The sequence below is a fragment of the Hirundo rustica genome, chromosome 1 (assembly GCF_015227805.2).
Source record: "Hirundo rustica isolate bHirRus1 chromosome 1, bHirRus1.pri.v3, whole genome shotgun sequence".
Classification (NCBI taxonomy): Eukaryota; Metazoa; Chordata; class Aves; order Passeriformes; family Hirundinidae; genus Hirundo; species Hirundo rustica.
The window spans coordinates 153,231,383-153,249,192 of record NC_053450.1 but is presented as its reverse complement, the minus strand read 5'-3'; the positions used below and the strand labels follow the sequence as shown (position 1 = coordinate 153,249,192).

Genomic DNA, 17,810 nt, shown 5'->3' with positions numbered 1-17,810 from the left:
CCTGGTACACAAAACACACACATAAATGAGCAGAGACACACTCCGAGAGCTGTGCATGCAAAGTAGCTACAAAGAATAGAGGTTTGGTTCTAAGGAAGGCTGAATTCAGTGTGTAATCACCTGGAAGGATCCCAGTCCCAATTCAAACACCAGCCTCTCCCGCTTACTGACATTCTCAGGAGAAAAGGCAAACACCGTGTAGTGAATTCCAAACAAAGGGATCAGCAGCAGGGTGGAACGAGCCAGTCTCCTGTCACAACAGAGGGAAAGAACTTTAATGCAGCCTTGCAATTAGCAACCTGCACTTTAATTAAAAAGAAGAAAGCACAGAGAATATTTTGCTGACAGACTTTTGGGAATACGTACACCGTGTAATTATACAAACAAATATGCAACATTCCTATTTGTTCCCAAAGACTGTTTGCACACACACTGCGGTTTGCTCCCCCTTCTTCACACTGCTACAGTTGTGGCACATTAATAATGCTAAATGCTCTCTGCTGCTATTTTAATTTGCATTATTATAAGCAGGAATTTTCTCCTACCATGCCAAAAAATGAGGAGAACCTTGCTAAGGGATTCAGACTGCTACCATGGTACAATAATAAACCTCTCACCCCATTGCCTAATCCCAGTGGAGTGTTAGAAATCAATTGGTTTTTGTTGATTTTTGTTTGTGTGTGAATATGCTTCTGCACAGCAAAAGAAATTCCAAAACAACCACACAAATAAAGCTAAAAAACCAACAGCCACATAAATAAAAGTTACCCCCCACCTCCTCCACAAGTTCTTGTACTCACAACTATCCCTGAAGGTTTGATTTTGGTCTCAGTTTATACCGTTGGAAACCTAAGTGCAATTCCACTGTTTAACTACTTCACTGCTTCAGATTAAAGAGGTTTCAGAGGGAAATCAAGCTCAGTAGAAATAAACAAAAGGGCTGGAAATGAATGTTTTATATGTGAGCACTTAAATGGTGAAATTCCCCCAAAGCGGGGGCCAGCCAAGACGTGTGCACATTTTGGTGAGTGTCACTGCCTGATTGAGCAGCAGAAAAAAAACAGAGCAAAGAGAAAGCAAATGTTGATCTGAAAATAAGGCAAGTGCTTTATTAAAAACAGAGTGACCTAAAAAACCTCCAGGACATTTTTAGAGGGGAAGAATATAATTGATTACGTCCAGGTAAATGAAGAAGGCAGATGGAGGACAAAGGAAGGTAAAAAGCCGTAGAGATTTTTCCAAGAACTGCATATTTGTTAAAACTCAAATGTCCCCTCTGCTTTTATCTATTTGGTACACTGCAGACAGATTCGAGTTTGCTAGTACATGCTCAGTGATAACCCAAAATGATGTCTTTGTTTCAGCAACACGGAAGATTTAATTAACACACTTTCAAGAATCTTGTGAGCACAATTATCTCCAGTAGTGGTCTGGGAATGGGATATGAGTGCAGAGCTGGTGTCTCTCAGTCAGACTTTGGGCCCCAAATTGGGGATAAACTGGGGATAAATCTGGGATAAATTCATCCCAGCTCTTGCCTGGAGACTGCATTAAACACACCTGAGCCATAAATCTGATGGACACCAAACCTCGGGTCTTGGTGTAAGACCCCACAAACCAGAGAACAATGTTCTTGTGGTTATAAAATTAGACATTGGCCAAAATCTTTTGAAAAAAGAAGAACAACCTCGGAACAGGGTGATGAAGAACATTCAGAGTGTGAAGCTTTGATGATCTCTAAAAGAAGTAATCTATACAGAAGTGAGCCAGTGTGAGAGAGCTTTTGGAGTCCTTTCTAGTCCTTTTTCTCTATGGGTATGCAATCAGGTTAATAAAAAGAAACATTGAGGAATAAAAAGAAATATTGAGGAAGAGATGGTAGAATAATTATCTCTGCAACAAAGTGGTGTAAAGAATATAAGTATCTTAAAATAGTAATGGAATTAAAAAAATCAAAAGTAATAAATGGGACAAAAAAGTATCATCTCTCCATATCTAACATTTATATTCAGACTTAATGACAACAACAACAAAAGGGTAAATGTTGTTTTGATCTAAAAGTCAGAATAGAATTGTCTATTAGTATGTTCTGTCTCACTGAACTCTTGGGAGATTAATTTAGGGGAAGAGGAAGTCTTTTTTACTGTCAGTTTTCTGGCATTAACCATACCTTATTAATTACACAATTAGTTTGAAGGATCTGGGAATATAATGCCATCATCAACTTATTTGAGGTGTTGTCTTCAATATTGTTATAAAAGTGAGGAAGAAAATGCATTAAATAACATATTTGGAAGTTTAGAGATTATTAAGATCAATAAGAGGAAAAAAAGATTTTAATAAGAAAAACTTGAGAGACATTAGCGCCTGTAAGGATGATGATAAATTGCTTTTTTTCAAGAATATTGGGAAGAGAGAAGACTTGAAGCAGGTCCTATGAGATGTGTAAGTTTATGTGCAACAGGGAGTGGAAAATCCTAAAGGATACAGTGGAATTCTCAGGTAACAGTCAAAGATATTAATCCTCTTTTCTTCCTCTGCTCTTTCAGACAAGAAGAAAACTTGGTGGGAAGGGGGTTGGATCTGGAAGTTCTGAGGACAACAATTGTTCAAGTGGTTATTTGGAAGATAATGTTCTCCAAAAGGTCTAGCAAAAGCCTCATTCACATTCCCACAGGGAATTCAAAAGCAATTTGAATACCAATTTTTGCCGAGGCTGACATTCTGTTTTCCAACTGTTATTTTCCTTAAAATCACCTCAAACATAAGACTTTCTCCAGTGGCACGGCTGTAGATGTGGGCTTTCCATTAAGTGTTAGTACAAACAAATAATGGTACCCTCTGCTCTCCCTCACTCCTCTATTGAATAATGAAATTAGAACTTTTTTGTAAAAAAACCCCCACTAAGTAGGAAGGTTGTCTAATTTGACCAGTATTTGAAGGAATCATGCTTTTGTTTTTCCATTGCACATCCACATTTATTAAGGAGACTGCTAAGGTCTCAACTGCTCAACATTTTTGAGGGGAAAAAAAAAAATCAAAAAAGAAGCAAAAATCTCCCAACCATAGACTTTGAAGGAAGACCATATAGTTGTTTTGCCATTTCGTTCTGCCTCTCTAAAGTAAGAGAATTGCCAAGTTTAAAAGCTGTCCTAAGTGAAATACTTTGATCAAATATGAACTTTTGCAATGAGGACATCAAGGTCTGTAGTCCTGAAAAGCAACATTCACCTCAGTGAGATTTGGACATACATAGCATAGAGATTGATAATGAAATTATTTTTAAAATGTCTCTAAAGTCAATGCAGAGAAAAAATACACTTTTAAAACATAATTCTTGTGTGCTATGGATGTCTTTTTAACAAGAGGTGACTCTTGTTATAAACCCCGTGGGTACTGAGTACATCTATTAATGTATAAATTGATTAACTTAATGCTGTGACGTCTCTGCAGTGATGGCTCCTATTTTTAGTTAAATTAAATGCACACTTAAATTCTCTTTATTGTCTTTGAAGAGAAAGAATCACTGACACACAAGGACAAATCCTCTGCCCCTAAGGAAATTCTTACCACATTCTAAATCTATCCATTGACCTCAAAGGGAACCTGGACTGAGTTTGTCACACAAATTTCTGCCCTGTAGATTTGTGAGGTTTAGATTAAAGGGACCCAATTTCTCTGGCCGAAGGCACATATTCATCATCCCTGTGACAAATCAGTGCAAAAAGAAATCGTGACAATACTTCAAATTGAAAGATAAAGAGCAAACCATCAAGGCACAGGATGTCATTAGTAATGAATTGCTCAACACAGCTCATGTTTAATAAACTGAAGGATCTATTTTATCACATAATGCTGAACATATTATCATGACTTTCAGGAACCTCAGTAATCTCCCTGACACATCATTTCCAGTCTTTCCCAAAAGTTTGATTAGGTCTGCAGCATCACTTCCAAAACACCTGAGGTAACACCTGAACACCGGAATGATTCCAGATTTTTAATTTTCTGATGCATAAACCACATCTTCAGAGAGAGAACTTGAAAAAAGGGAAAGATTACCAAGACTTTCATACTTCAATGGACACAAAAAACATAGGTTCAAATACCCCCTGTTTAGGCTGAACTCTTCTTGACCTTGACTAGGTAGAGGATTTCACCTTAGAGAGTTTTCAGTCTCCCATCTTTCAGAAACACTGTATTTAATGTAAAATCTGTCTCTCTGCAAAAGCCTAACATGATGTCTGTGCTGCATCAGGATGTCCATTAGACAGTGAACTTTATATTTCAAACTATCTCTTCCTAAACCTAACTCCTAGTTTTACCTAACTGTTCTTAGTCTTCAGTTGCTCTCTGTGTAGGAGATGGAGCTGCTTTTTTTTGTCTTCTCTATTTCTATCGGGTTTTGCATGGTTCCAATCTGTTGACTGAATATCTTTCAGCATCTTTGCTGTTCTATTTTTTTAAATACCTCAAAGATATATGAAATCACACAGAAAATTCACTTTATATTTTTTTCCTATTTAAAAACCATAACCATATATGCAGTTAAGTTACAAACCAATCTTTTTTTCCTTAATGGTGGCGAAGATAACTACTAAATATTCTTTAGCAAAATCCTGGAGTTTTGGGTCTGTGTGTCAGGACACCTCAGAGAATATTGATTCACACTTAGAAAACTGCTGTGAAATTCAGGAGACAAACCATCAGAAAACATATAACAGATGTCTGAAATTGCACCCCATTTAAACAAAATGAGAGGAGGACCTTGGAGCTCTTTTCCAACCTTAACAATTCCATGAATCTGTGAAAACCTGTGGGCTTCTTGTGCAAGGAGGGAGGGGTCAGGTGGACTATGGGACAGTGATTAATTCACACAACTCTCGGCTCCATAGATTTTATTCCCTCTTCTGGATGCCTCACTCTGATGATATTTGACAATGCTGGACTGAAATTGATGATCTTGGAGGTCTTTTCCAACTCAGTGATTCTATGACTCTGTAACTTCTGATGGACATGATTAATTTTGATATTCGGCTCAGCTTTAGCCCTTCCTCATCCCTGGGTGTTTATTAAGTTAACTTCACTCAGTTCAACGGACAAAAGATGTTTTATACCCACTGAGGGTCTGATTGACACAATGTCACCCATTTTTTCTAGGAAATTTTCAGGCGCAACATTTTCTCTCAGTATGAAGGTGCTCACCTCTTTGCTGTACAATAAAGAATGGCTATTAATTCTTTACAGACACTACCCAAACCAAAAATTAACATCAGCCATAATAAAAAAAAAAAAATAAAAAAGAAAAAAATTAAAACCACCTTAAAATCCTCGATTGTGGCGCATCAGCATAAGCACAGTACCAAAAAAAAAAAAAAAAAAAAAAAAAAAAAAAAAAAAAAAAAAAAAAAAAAAAAAAAAATCTACATGCAATAAGAACTAAATGAATGCTTTCCTCTCTGGTTACTTCCCCTCTGCTCTCATCCGTTTATTTAATTGCAACATGCGTCATACACACACAGTAATGTCACAGGAGTGCGTACACTTACAGGGTAATGGTTGATAGTTCTGACATCTTGCAAGAGTGCTGGTTAGCCCTCTTAGGCTTACAGTAGCATTTCTGAACGCAGCTGCTAAATATGACAAGATTAGCATTTTTTTCAGCATATTGTGAACAGGCCAAGGTAGGTCACTTTCAACACATTTCATGAGACACGTCACAAAGATGGAAAGCGGACACGACAGAATGGAGTCACGGCACGAACCAGCTGCTTGACTGAAGCAGAAATTAAAAAATGAAATAAAAAATTAAATTGCACCGGCTGCTGCTGGCTGTTGTGATGTGCTGATTCACGGACAGACCAAAACTCAAACACCCTGAAGGCAGGCGGGCAGCGCTAACGCATCCGAAATACACACGACCTGCGCCGTCTGGTTTTGTACAGAGGGTCACAGAACAATATATTAAATGAAAGTTGACTGCATGCTCATGGAGAACAATCAGAGAGTAACATGAACTCGTAGGACGGGGATCAATCTAAGGTGAATTGGATCAGGTGTATCTCATTTTCACTGTAGTGTGGATCCCTTCTTTTTAACAAACAGTTCTAGTAAGGACACGGAAGCGCTTTTCCCATCTTCCTTGGTGATGGGGAGGGAGCTCAGTATGGGATCTGCATGTCTGGCTGGTAATTTTGGAGGCACCACTTATTTTTTGTCACACTCACTAAGACAGTGTGCTCATCAAAGCAGCAAGCTCATACCCTGTGGAGCAGGACCTTCGTCCCTGCAGGCTGGATTCCAGGAACAGCTGCTGCAGAGAACGAAATAGTTCCTCTCCAACCAGCAAGGAGAGGCTAATTTAAATCAGTCACAAGAAGGGTAATCTGAAACATGGAAAGGCATTTGGAGTGATGCTGTAAGAGATTTCATATCTGGGCTGAAAAACATGAAAACTGAAAACAGTGATTTCTTGTCGACTTTCAAAGGGAGAGTTTTTGGTTTTGTTCTCAACATGTGGTTGTTTTGGTGGGATTCACCTCAGGAGAGGTTGGATGTTTGCAGTATAGGTGTCTAAGTAAAATGGACATCCTTAGGATCTTGAGAATCATCAGAATAAACATTTGAGAGAGAAATACATTTATTGGCCAGGTACATCTGACATGTTTTAGATGTCCACTCTAGGACAGATGAACACCAAACACCACTGAGTACCCTGACTAAATCTCCATTAATATAAAGGATAATACCTTGAGTTTTAAAGCAATTGCCTTCAAGGTAAACATTTAAATCTGTTCAAATGAACCCAACTCCGTTTCTGTTACACAGTCTAAGATCTGTGTTCGCAACTCATGAAATTTACAATCTGAGCAGTAAACCAGGATGAATTGAAAACATACTAAATTTCTCCTTACTTTTAACTCCTTTAAATCAATCCCCATCACTGGAGTTCTGTTTTGCTTCCTTTTGGATAATTAAAGCCTGATAACTGTGTTGTTATTTAATATTACAGTGTAAGAGCAGGAAAGAACACAGTCTTGTGGCACGCACACATCCAGCAAATAGAAATAGTAACTGTTTCTACCCATAAAATGGATTTAATTTCTTGGATGCTGCTGAGGAAGTAAGTATGAAAATGACTGCTCCTTTTACACTATAGTATCTGTGCTAGATTTTTGCACCAGCTGCTTTTCACAGAGCTGATTTGGGCACTAATTGTCCTCTCAGACTGATCAAAAATGAGCAAGGAGATTTTAGGGATAGTTCCATTTTATTGTGACTGAGGCTTTCAGAAGTGACTACGGATTTTGAGCACCACTCATTTTTTGGATCACTTGATCTGAACCGTACTTCTCAGACCAGTTTTTGCCACAAGAGGGCTGCTCAGCCTGTGTTGAAAAGAAACGCTTATGAGGCATATTAAGGTATGGAACCTGAAAAGGAAACATCTAAAAATCAATAATCACTGAAAAGTCTTAGCCATGGGTTGTTTTAGAAGTTCGTGGTCTTAATGATATACTTAATGTTGCCATGGCAATCTAGAAATAAATTCCCATCCATGTTTCCTTTACCGCTTATGCCCCGTTTTATTTGACTGGGATTGATTTTTTAATAGGTTTTCCTGGCGAATAGACCTAACGTGACAGCACTTGGTATTTATTAGAATTATTGAAAAAAAAAGTACTTGATTTTGAAAATATTATCTATGGATTAACTGCTGCTCCCCACCCAGTGAGGGGACATTGACGCATGGGTTTGTGATGGAAAACAACGCTAGCACTTCTTAGGAAAACTTTAATATTTTAGTGCTGTTAGCATTTATTTTCTGCCATTTCTAGTTTCGGTAGAGTCACCTCTCTGATCTTAGATGGTGTAAAGTGTCCCAGATCTTTAGAGTACAGAATTTATAGACATTTTCTTTCCTTTCTCCCTCCCCTTTTATTTTGCAAACTTTATTTATAGTCAAGGAAGAGACGTTGGTGGAAGGAAAGGGAGAAAGAGAGAAGAGACAGAGGAGGCAGAAAACAGAAAAAAAATATAGGACAGAGGAAAAAATAGACAAATAGAAGAAAATTAACAGAAATGAGATCATGGCTATGAAAACACTGCACGAATCAGGGCAGGATCCTCAGACCTCTGTAGGCACACGGAGAACGGAGTCAGTCACATCTAACTCTACGTGCCAAAGACAGATTCCAAACTGAACTATCACCTTGGACTCAGTCAGGGAAAGAACAGGGACTCCCAGGCTGAGCTGGCCTGTGTGACAGAGACATCTAAGGCACAGGGGATGCTCTGTGTGACGGAGGTGCCCTGGTCTCCCCGAGTGACCATAGACGACGACCGGACTGCTCAGATCGAGCACGAGACTTTAGACAGCTAAAGGCAAACAAGCTGAGTCTCACCGCAAGTGTCCTGGGCAGGGACTGCAGCTGCATCTGGGAGGAAGAGGGAGGGTGCTAGGGTGGAAGGGGAAAGAAAAAGTTAAACACTCCTGGGGTGAAATGAGCGATGATGTGGCTGAAGGCCACCGCGCCAGACCGAACACCTGGACATCTCAATGCAAATGAGAGAGAACACAAATCTGAGGCAAAAGGAGTCTCAATTCAATTCTAGCTGTCTCAGAGGAGCTTAAGAGGAGCGAAACAAGCATGCTGATCCAGGGGAAGGATGTTACGCTGCATTATCCAAGTACATCCGTAAGGAAAATGGTCAGGGTTCTGAATTTAGGTCGCTACCAGTACCCAGGGAATGATGAGGTTTGTGCCTTGTCTCTGAATGTGCTGAAGGGGAACCCTTTGGGAAACATAGTAAAGGCAGAACTTGATTAACTAAAATTAAAACTGCTCCTCATGAAGAATCTTTGTGCACGCTGCTCAAATAATTCTACGTAACATCACCACGAGCGGGATTGGCAGCTGTGTAGTAGCAGGAGAAGGAATGCAGAAACAAATCAATGAAACAAAGCATTGAAAATACAGTAGAAAGTTAACCAAAGTGGAAGTAGAGAGATTGTATGGGAGAGAGAGAAGAAAACTGAAAAGTGGGTCCGTATAATATATTATTGATATCACACATCCGCTTCCCCTCAGCTGATACTTCTCTGTCATCCTTTCCTGCTCAATAGCTGAGGATTCCCTGAAGCTGCACTCGTTTCCTTTCAAAACACCAATTACTTTTACAAACCCCGTGCCCTTACAGATCAGATGGGAAAGTTTAGCAAATAGGACTTGTTCTGTGGCCAACAAACAATTCTACAATTCCATCCCACTGCAGTGGCTGCAGCTCTGACCCGCTGCGTGCAGAAAGAGTCCTTCACCCCTCTCATCCAGACACAGAGCAAGCACAGGTGCTTCTCAGCGAAGCTGTCTTTTAGCTGTATCTCCTCTAATTTTTGAAGTTAACAGAATAGCTGTGTGCTTTTTCCCTTGTCACTGGTGAGAAGCAGGCCATAAAACCTGACCTGTTTTAAACTTGTTTAAAGTGAAATAAGCTGTACTAAAGGATTTTATTCTCTGGACTGGGTAGGTCTCTACTGACTGTGATAGGAGCCCTGCGGGATTGTTTTATTTATTAAACCAGGTAGATCCCCTTCTGCCTTGCTAAAAGTACAACAAATATTGTGCTTTTCATGGGAAAAAAAAAACAACCAACCAAACAAAAAAACCTGTATCTCTAGCCTTTAATGGAAAACAAATCCCAAATTCTTAGTCTTGTTACCTAGAGTTGTACTTTTCCTTGCTAAGGGCACCAAAATAGGAAGCTGAAGCTGAATGGGGCTTGCAGATTAATGCTGTGGTTAAAAATAAATGTTTAACAAACATGAACTTAGACTGGAACTTTTTGTCCAGTAAACCTGACCCTTGAGTAGATCTGAGGCTTAAAGGTGGCACAGAATGGACAAAGAGAGCCAAAAATCCTATCTACAGCGCTCATTCTTGGATTTTCTAGCTTCTACAGAGTGGACGTTAGAAGAAGGAGAACACCATTGCTATACTTGGAGTTAAATAATGAAGAGATCAAGCCTAATATTTGCCTGTGCTCTAGAGAATAAAGCTGGTAGCAGAGGGCAGGATTCTTCCAACAAAAACAGCCTTTAAGTGAACTGTAGCTTCAAGTTTCTGTGTCCTGATCCTTCCCTGTATTAGTTCTGGGGCTCCTGTTTTACCAGGCTGTGTTATTCTCTGACTCCAGAGCACAGATCCAAGTTGTACACTGTGGAATAATTCTGATGGAGGTGCAGTAACATAACTGAGGCAGACAATATCATGTTCAGTGAGAAAAATGTACCAGGCCAAATGAAGTTCTTATCCTATAAATTAAGATTTTGAATACTTTACTGTTTCAAATGAAGAATGTGCGTATCCAAATCCAGGCATAGATATCTGAGAATGGGATTTAGCTCACTGTCCTCAAAAGAAAGCAAATGAGCAAGGCCCACAGAGTGCTTATTGTCCCAGTCTGACACAAGAAGTGGATTTTCAAGGCTTACAGACAGGCTTTGGTTCCTGTCAGCTGGCAGAGCTCTGTATAACTACACTGGGTTTATATAATTTGCAGCTCTGAAGCTGCAGTTACCCTGTTTTGACTCACCTGCCTTACATGTTATACAACATCCCTGCAGATTCACAGTACAACCTAACTCTACAGCTCTCCTTAATAAAAAAAAGAGAGTGCTGCCTTTGTTAAATAAGCCTGGGCTTGCAGATGTTTAATCAGCTGAACAACTCCAGTGTTTCCATTGAAAATATAAAGAGGAATTACAGTTTGGAAATGCCTCAGTAATGATACAGGTGGGACTAAGGCTGTGATATGAACTTTACATGTGACTTTGGATTGGTTGTATCTTGAGGTAGTTTGCATTTGTTTAAACAACCTTCACGGAGACTTAATTCTGTATTAAGCCACTGTGGCCCGGTGGCCTTTGAGGATGTTCACTTACTCTCCAAGGCAGGCAGAGTTTGTTCTTAGAAAACTGATTACCTGCATTGCACCACACAGTTCCTTTGACACACAGTGTTAGTCACAAGATCCTCACAAGAAATTCACCTTTCCAGATCAGAAAACCTTCTGCACTGGGACAGCACCGTCTTCCTTGTCCCTTCCCTACCTCAGGCTGTGTACTTGCTTGGAGTGCATCCTAAAAATTCTCCAGATGTAAAACTAACCCCACTGGATGTGAAACTATGCCAGCTGGTGAAGTAAGGCACAATAAATCAATGGCAAGGAGAAACAAAGACACTGAGGCGAAAGTAAATTCCTGTTGTCCTCATATGATAGAGGCAAAAGTGTGAATGGTGGGAAAAACTAGGAGGAAGACCATGGTTTCTGGCAGGCATCGAACCTTGGTATAAATTGAAAGCACATTCAGGATCAGAGATGTTAGAATTATTCCCCATTTCCTGCAGTCTCACATCAACTGCTGCGTGACCAGTTGCTTCAGCTCCACCTTCATCTCTACATTAAGCAACGGATTCAAAGAATCAGAGGTGCAACTGACTCAGGGACAAAGGGAAATTCAGATCTACCCCTTTTAGTGCATTCAAACCAGCAAACTTAGACATGAGCAATGCATGAGGAAAAGGACAAACAGCCAGAATGGTCTAATTTGGATATTCCCAAGTTAGCGCTCAGTTTGAAACTTCTAAATTTTTTCTGATTTTCCAAACCCATTGTCTTTCCCAGGATCTAAGCAAGCTGCTCTGGTAAGAGATGCTGCACCCAAATCTGTGGCTAATTCAAAAAGACCAGTGGCCTTGGGCACTGGACGTTCCCTGTCCTGCCAATCTCCATGACAACTGAAGCGTATCAATACAGGTCAAAATTAGGTTATTCACTCTGACCAAGTGTAGCGACTTCAGAAGCACATTTGAGATCTGTTCCTCATTTTCTCTCTGGAAGCTGCCTTATTTTGGCAAGTCAGAAAGCTCCAGTGTGTGGCAAAATTTACAAGGTAACAGCAAATTTAGTGAAGTGCAGCCACTCTCCCTTTAGAATACGACATTTTGTGTTGTGCACATTGCTAAAGTATTTGTGGCCTTTTAAGCAGCCAGGTTGGAAAAATTTTAGGTATCTAAAGTGTTTCAGACAGCACATGGGTGGGCAAAATCCTTTATTTACACAGGCACCCTACAGACACAAGCATTTATGCATAAATCCCTCTGGCTTGAGCCTCTGGGTGTTCTGAGCTCTGATCCATACCAGTTACAGCAATCAGGCCAAGATGGCTTTGGTACTGTCTTTGAAAGGTGTTTAGATCTGAAATTTCCAGATGCATGCTGCTAACATTTCAATGGGAACTGATAAAACACTGTTTAGCCTTTTTTTGGTGCCTCGAACTTGGTGGAAACAGGGCTGTTAGGGCTTATCCAACCCTAGATAGAACTGTTGAGAGTGCAGCAAGCTTTACTGTCTTTTCTTAAAAATATATATAAAAATCATTTCTACAAAGAGAATTGTAGTGTTGGACAAAAACCTGGCATTGTTTTCTCCATCACTAAGTTGTACACCTCCTTGATCTTTCAAGAGAAGGAGCATTTGTCTTCTCTTCAAATGCAAAATTATTCAAAGTTCATGGCTTGCTCTTGTGACAGATGGGGAGGAAAAGTCTGTGCTTTGCTCTTTTAAGATGGAAGTTGTGGACAAAGAACTTTGTTCTACAGGGCTGTCACAAATCGTGGAGCCAAACAGAAATTTTAAATCATCATTAGAGAATTCTTACACGTGAAATCTAGGCAGATTTCAAAATCTCTTGAGTTCATCAACAACAAAAATCACCATTGTATCCTTTTCTCTGTCTGTACATCCATTTAAACCATAAAATTTCCCATAAAAATGCCTTACAGCCACAGAAATAGTGTTTAAAGACAAAGTGAGCTTATTTTAGAATACTACTGTGAAAGGAGAAAGGACAGGAGTCAGCCTCCACCACACAGACACCGCCTATGCAGACCAAGGCCTTGCACGCTAAAATTCCCCTTCTAAAGATTTCCAAATTATAGAAGCAGAACCCTTTTTAATGTTGCATTCATCACAGGTGATGTTGTAACAACAAGAAATAAGATTTGTGATCCACTATTTCAAAATCAGATCCCGCCAAAACTCTGGTCATGTGCTTGTATACCATTGGAAATTGAATGGAATTTCCTTTATGAATATTGATTTGCTCTTCTGGGATACTCTTCTGGCAGGTGGCCCATGAAATAACAAAACCCCTTACAAAGCAGAAATAATTTTAGCTCTGATCTCATTATTTATGTAAGAATGTAAAGAATGCACTGGTGTTTAGGCTGGGAAAGTAGATTTTACAACCAAAAATTCGTCTTCTTGTCCTTGCCACAGGCACCTGAGTGATTTAGGTGCATTTTACCATCAATTGTTCAGTAGCAATAACAGCTCCCAGGAGGATTATAAACACTCTAAATACTCTGCGCTGTTTGATGTTACAGCAATTGAAACCACAGATAGGTGATCAAAGCTGAATAGGGCTTTTAATTATTTTATCTGAAAATAAATAACTCCCTGTTAATTACACTCCTGCTAATTATGGTACATAGCCTGCATGATCTCACATTCCTAATGAGTACACTCAGGTTTTTTTCCAATCTCTACCTGAAAAGATTGGCAGGAATGAACAGCCCCATCCTTTCCACCCAAAAATTCCAAAGTAAAAACCAAACAAACAAAAGAACAAACAAACAAAAAAAAACCAACCAGCACCCAAAACCCTAATTTGCCTTAGGCAATGCACATGAGAAGTATAACAGTGAATGAGCACATTTGTTCTAGAGCGTTAAATTAACCCATCAAGAATTAGTGTCGATCAAAGCAGCAAGTATCTACTCCCCTGGCATTCCTGAGAAATGAGCACTAGGTCTTTTCTGATCGTGCACTGACATCAAATGACCATCATCTGTGTTTTTCAGTGTATTTTCCTGTGGTAGAAAAGGATTAACCCAAGGACTCGTGTTCCTTTTGTTGCTGGGTCGTTGGGCGCCCCAGCACCCAGCTGGCAGCACCTGGGGGTCAGAAATTGCAGTGCCCTCCTAGAGAACACACTGTCCATCCAACATCTGCCATTTGCTCGTCAAAAAATGAGCCCTTTTGGCACCAAGAGCCTGTCAATAATTATCAACTCTGGCAGTCTGAGCACTTGCAGCAAGACAAAGCGGTAGCAGAATGAATCACTGCGTGTCCAGTGACTTTGGAGGTGAATTTTAGAGGAGTGTTGTTTACCAAAACATCTGGGTTACAACATTGCTTTCGCTGCCCTAACCCTCTAGGTCGCACCATAGGTAAAATCATACCTACCTATGATATATGCCATGATTCTCCTTTCTTTCCAGCAAGATGCTGATTGGAGGAATGACGTAGACCTGAATTAGCTAGATATATATGTGGGATTTATTTTCTTTTCATTGAGCTTTTCAACATGTGATACAAAATTTATGAAGAATCTGTCAAAGCAAAAGCAGAAACAAGCTTCCCCCTTCCCAAATTATACCAGTGGTGATAAACTGGAAATCATAATAAAATAAAAAGAAGACTTTTTTTTTTTTTTTTTTTTTTTTTTAAGTTATATGTGTTTGGTCCTTGAAAATGGATGAAGAAACAAAGATTTGATGGAAATGCATGGGTCCTTTTAATCTTGAGGGTTATTCCAGCATGCACCTACATCATGCACCCACTAAATATTGTGGTGTTTTATGGTAGTGATGATGATGATTTTCCCTCTAGAGTGATTATTTTAGCAATGCAACAATGCTTGTGAAAATAACAGCGTGGATTTAAGCTTTGTGTCGACGTTTCTATAAAAATATGTTTGGTATTTTGGTTTTTTTCTGGGGAGGTGATGTACTCTCTCTGCAACAACTTGACCAAAACCAGGTTGTCTGAAAACAGATTCTGACGTATCAGGTTACACACTGTTGGCTGGATTTTTCATGGTAAAAACAGTGAATTCTTGCCAGATCAGTTTATTACCCATTTCCTAAAATTCCAGGGAAGAAGCTGGTAAATGATAAATCCATGCAAATGATGTGGGCCTGATGCGCTGCTCTGGGCGCTGAACCAGCCATTGTAGGGTTGTGAATTTGTGTTTGCAGGCCCCAGGACTGTGAGATTCCCTATAATTCATGGACTCCTGATATGATGCTCTTGGACTCTCAGCACATGGGGTAACTATCCCTAAGTAATCTCCTATTTCTTCAAAATATTTACAAACTACATTTGGAGGTTGCTAAAAATCAGGGGGTTCCTTCTGTTTGGAATCATGTTAAATAATTTATAACTGGATGAGAAATACAGGCTCCAGTTCTAGACATGGCTGTTAGTTCTGTGAGATTAAATAGGATATGTCACAAGGGGGAATTGGCTTTAAATGGAAAGAGAGTAGGTTTAGATTGGATATTAGGAAGAATTGATTTACTGCGAGGGTGGTGAGGCTCTGGCACAGGTTTCCCAGAGAAGATGTGGCTTTGAACCCTGGAAAGGTTCAAAGCCTGGTTGGACAGGGCTTGGAGCATCCTGGGACCGTGGAAGGTGCCCCTGCCCATGTCAGCGGTTGAACTGGATGATTTTAAGGCCTCTTCCAACCCAAACCATTTTCTGTCTGCAATCATGGCACATTACTGCTGTTTATTTCACCAGCTGCGGTGAGAAACCTGCCTGAAGTACGTTAATAGTTGTCTTGATTACTCTAAAAATACGATCAATAGCTCTTTATGCTTCCCCACCACCTGGGGATCTCAAAACTTCTCCCTCAGGTGAAAATCTATTCCATTTGCATTACTGATCTTTTTCAGTTTGATGCTTAATTTGGCAGAATTATTCAGGACTGAGACAAGATTAACTGAAACCAGACATGTTTCAAGAAAAAAAATCTTACATCTTCAGCACTCACGCCACTAAAAAGTAACTAATGGTTGTGACAACTATTGGGAGGAAGTATGAAAGTTTGTTAGAAAAATAACCCAAAACAATAATAGAATTAAAATGATCATTAAAAGGGTGGCTTCTATTTCTTTTTTGAATTCCCACCTCAGCTGCTTAGACATTTTGATGAATCTAGCACCCAATATTTTCAGCACTAAAGAGGAATTTCTATTGAAAACATCAGCAAAAGAAAGATGAAGCTCTTCCAAAGCCTAGTGGGTTTTTGGGTTCTTGGGCTGAGATGGGATCAGCAGCGTGCAGGCAGCTCTGAGGGGAACTAAAGGCATGAGGAAAGGCTGGGGAGGCACGAGACTGGTGATGAATGACTGAACATACAGGTGGAAAAAACGGAAGTGTATGACCACCCAAGCACTTGGCCACTCCAGGAAGATTGTCAGGAATTAGCAACAGGTTTCCAAGTTTTTGCCAGCCTAAAGGCAAAGGGTGTTGCACACGATGATCAGATTATTTAGAGAGGAAGTCTACATTTTTTTTTGCTTATGGGAGTAAAGGCCTGGTAATGCGCAACATTAGCAATTTGGTACATGCGTATCAAACGATACAAATGATTGGTCTATTTTCAAACAATCCTGGCATCCCTCAGTGGCTACACTGCATTAATTAAGCCGCAGCTCCCCTGCAGTGCTCTCTTCTGTCATGGTCCTGCCGTAGCTCCCAGCTAACTTCTCCTGAGGGAGATTTAATAATGAATGCACAGTGGCAGCAATGTATGAATAATCTTTGAATTTAAGCCCATCCCCGGGGCTTTAAAAATCAAATTCAGGCTTAAGTGCTTTGCAGAACCATCACCACAGTGTCTATCAAATAGAACCAGAGGTAGACTTTTCTAACAAAAATAGTCATTAAAAGGACCTGAACCAAAACATGTACCAAGCATACAAAAAAAGAAATCCTGCACAAAGTCAGTAGCCAAGTTTTTGGGGTCTTCCTTTTTTTTTTTTTTTTAAATTTTTTTTTTTATTTTTTTTTTAGTTGATGGAAGTACCAGGTGTCTAAAGGGTTATTCCATAAAATGGAAGACTGATGTTAGAATAAATCTCAATCCCTGCTGCAGATCCATGTGGTATTACCTTCAGAAACAGGCTGAAATTTCCTCAACCTCATAATTCCTCACCTACTAAAGGGAAAGTGCTTAAAGACGTTCTGGAATAAAGATCTGGATGTGGAATTTGATCTGATGGAATGATGCTATAATAGGTTGAAACAGCAAAACAGAACATGGAAAATGCTTAATATGAGCCACAGTCTAAATGTTAGATATTTCAATATGGTGACAAAACCAGATTGCGATCTACTGTCTTCCTTGCTTACAGGCTCTCCTTTTACAGGGTACGTGTGCACAAATATTGACTCTGTCTGGTGGATATCTGCACAGAATTACTGATTTTATTCCTTTTCATCGTCCCTGTGTGAACTTTTCTGCTGTCAAATCTGTTTGGATAAACAACACTCCACTCCATAGCACGTACATCAATGCGAGATCGATTTATACACACCCGGTTATAGAAGTTGCAAAAAAATATGAGAGGAAAAAAAAAATAATGGCAGCGAATGGAACAGAAAATATGATGTTTTCTCTTGGTTTTGGTGGCTAACTATACACATAGGAAAAACACCAGCAAAACCCAGTCACCATATTGATCCGAGATGGCAAGGGATGCTTGGTAATCCAGTCAAATCCTTGGAGTCCATGGCATGCTTTGCTTCATACGTGAGATGTGCAGCAGACACCAAACATGCTCTTAAAAATGCAGACTCAGAATGAGCTCTGCACATCTCGGGTGCTAATTAATTACGATCTAAGGCTCAGGGATGACTTCCCAGCAGCACATCCACGGGAAGCCTTCATGCAAGCC

At 39.8% G+C, this 17,810-nt stretch overlaps 1 protein-coding gene across 9 annotated transcripts in view; it reads right to left on the bottom strand.

The window, feature by feature from the left end:
- Positions 1-17,810, bottom strand: part of ADCYAP1R1 (ADCYAP receptor type I) — a 147,846-nt gene that overhangs the window by 10,592 nt on the left and 119,444 nt on the right. For 7 of the 9 annotated variants that reach the window (XM_058419915.1, XM_058419913.1, XM_040060529.2 and 4 more), the window contains 2 exons: positions 5,550-5,633; positions 121-250 (listed from right to left, as the gene is read on the bottom strand). In XM_058419915.1, the coding sequence (XP_058275898.1) occupies positions 121-250; positions 5,550-5,633 (214 nt within the window). The remainder of the gene's footprint in view (positions 1-120; positions 251-5,549; positions 5,634-17,810) is intronic. The other 2 variants (XM_040060574.2, XM_040060583.2) reach the window with 1 other exon arrangement.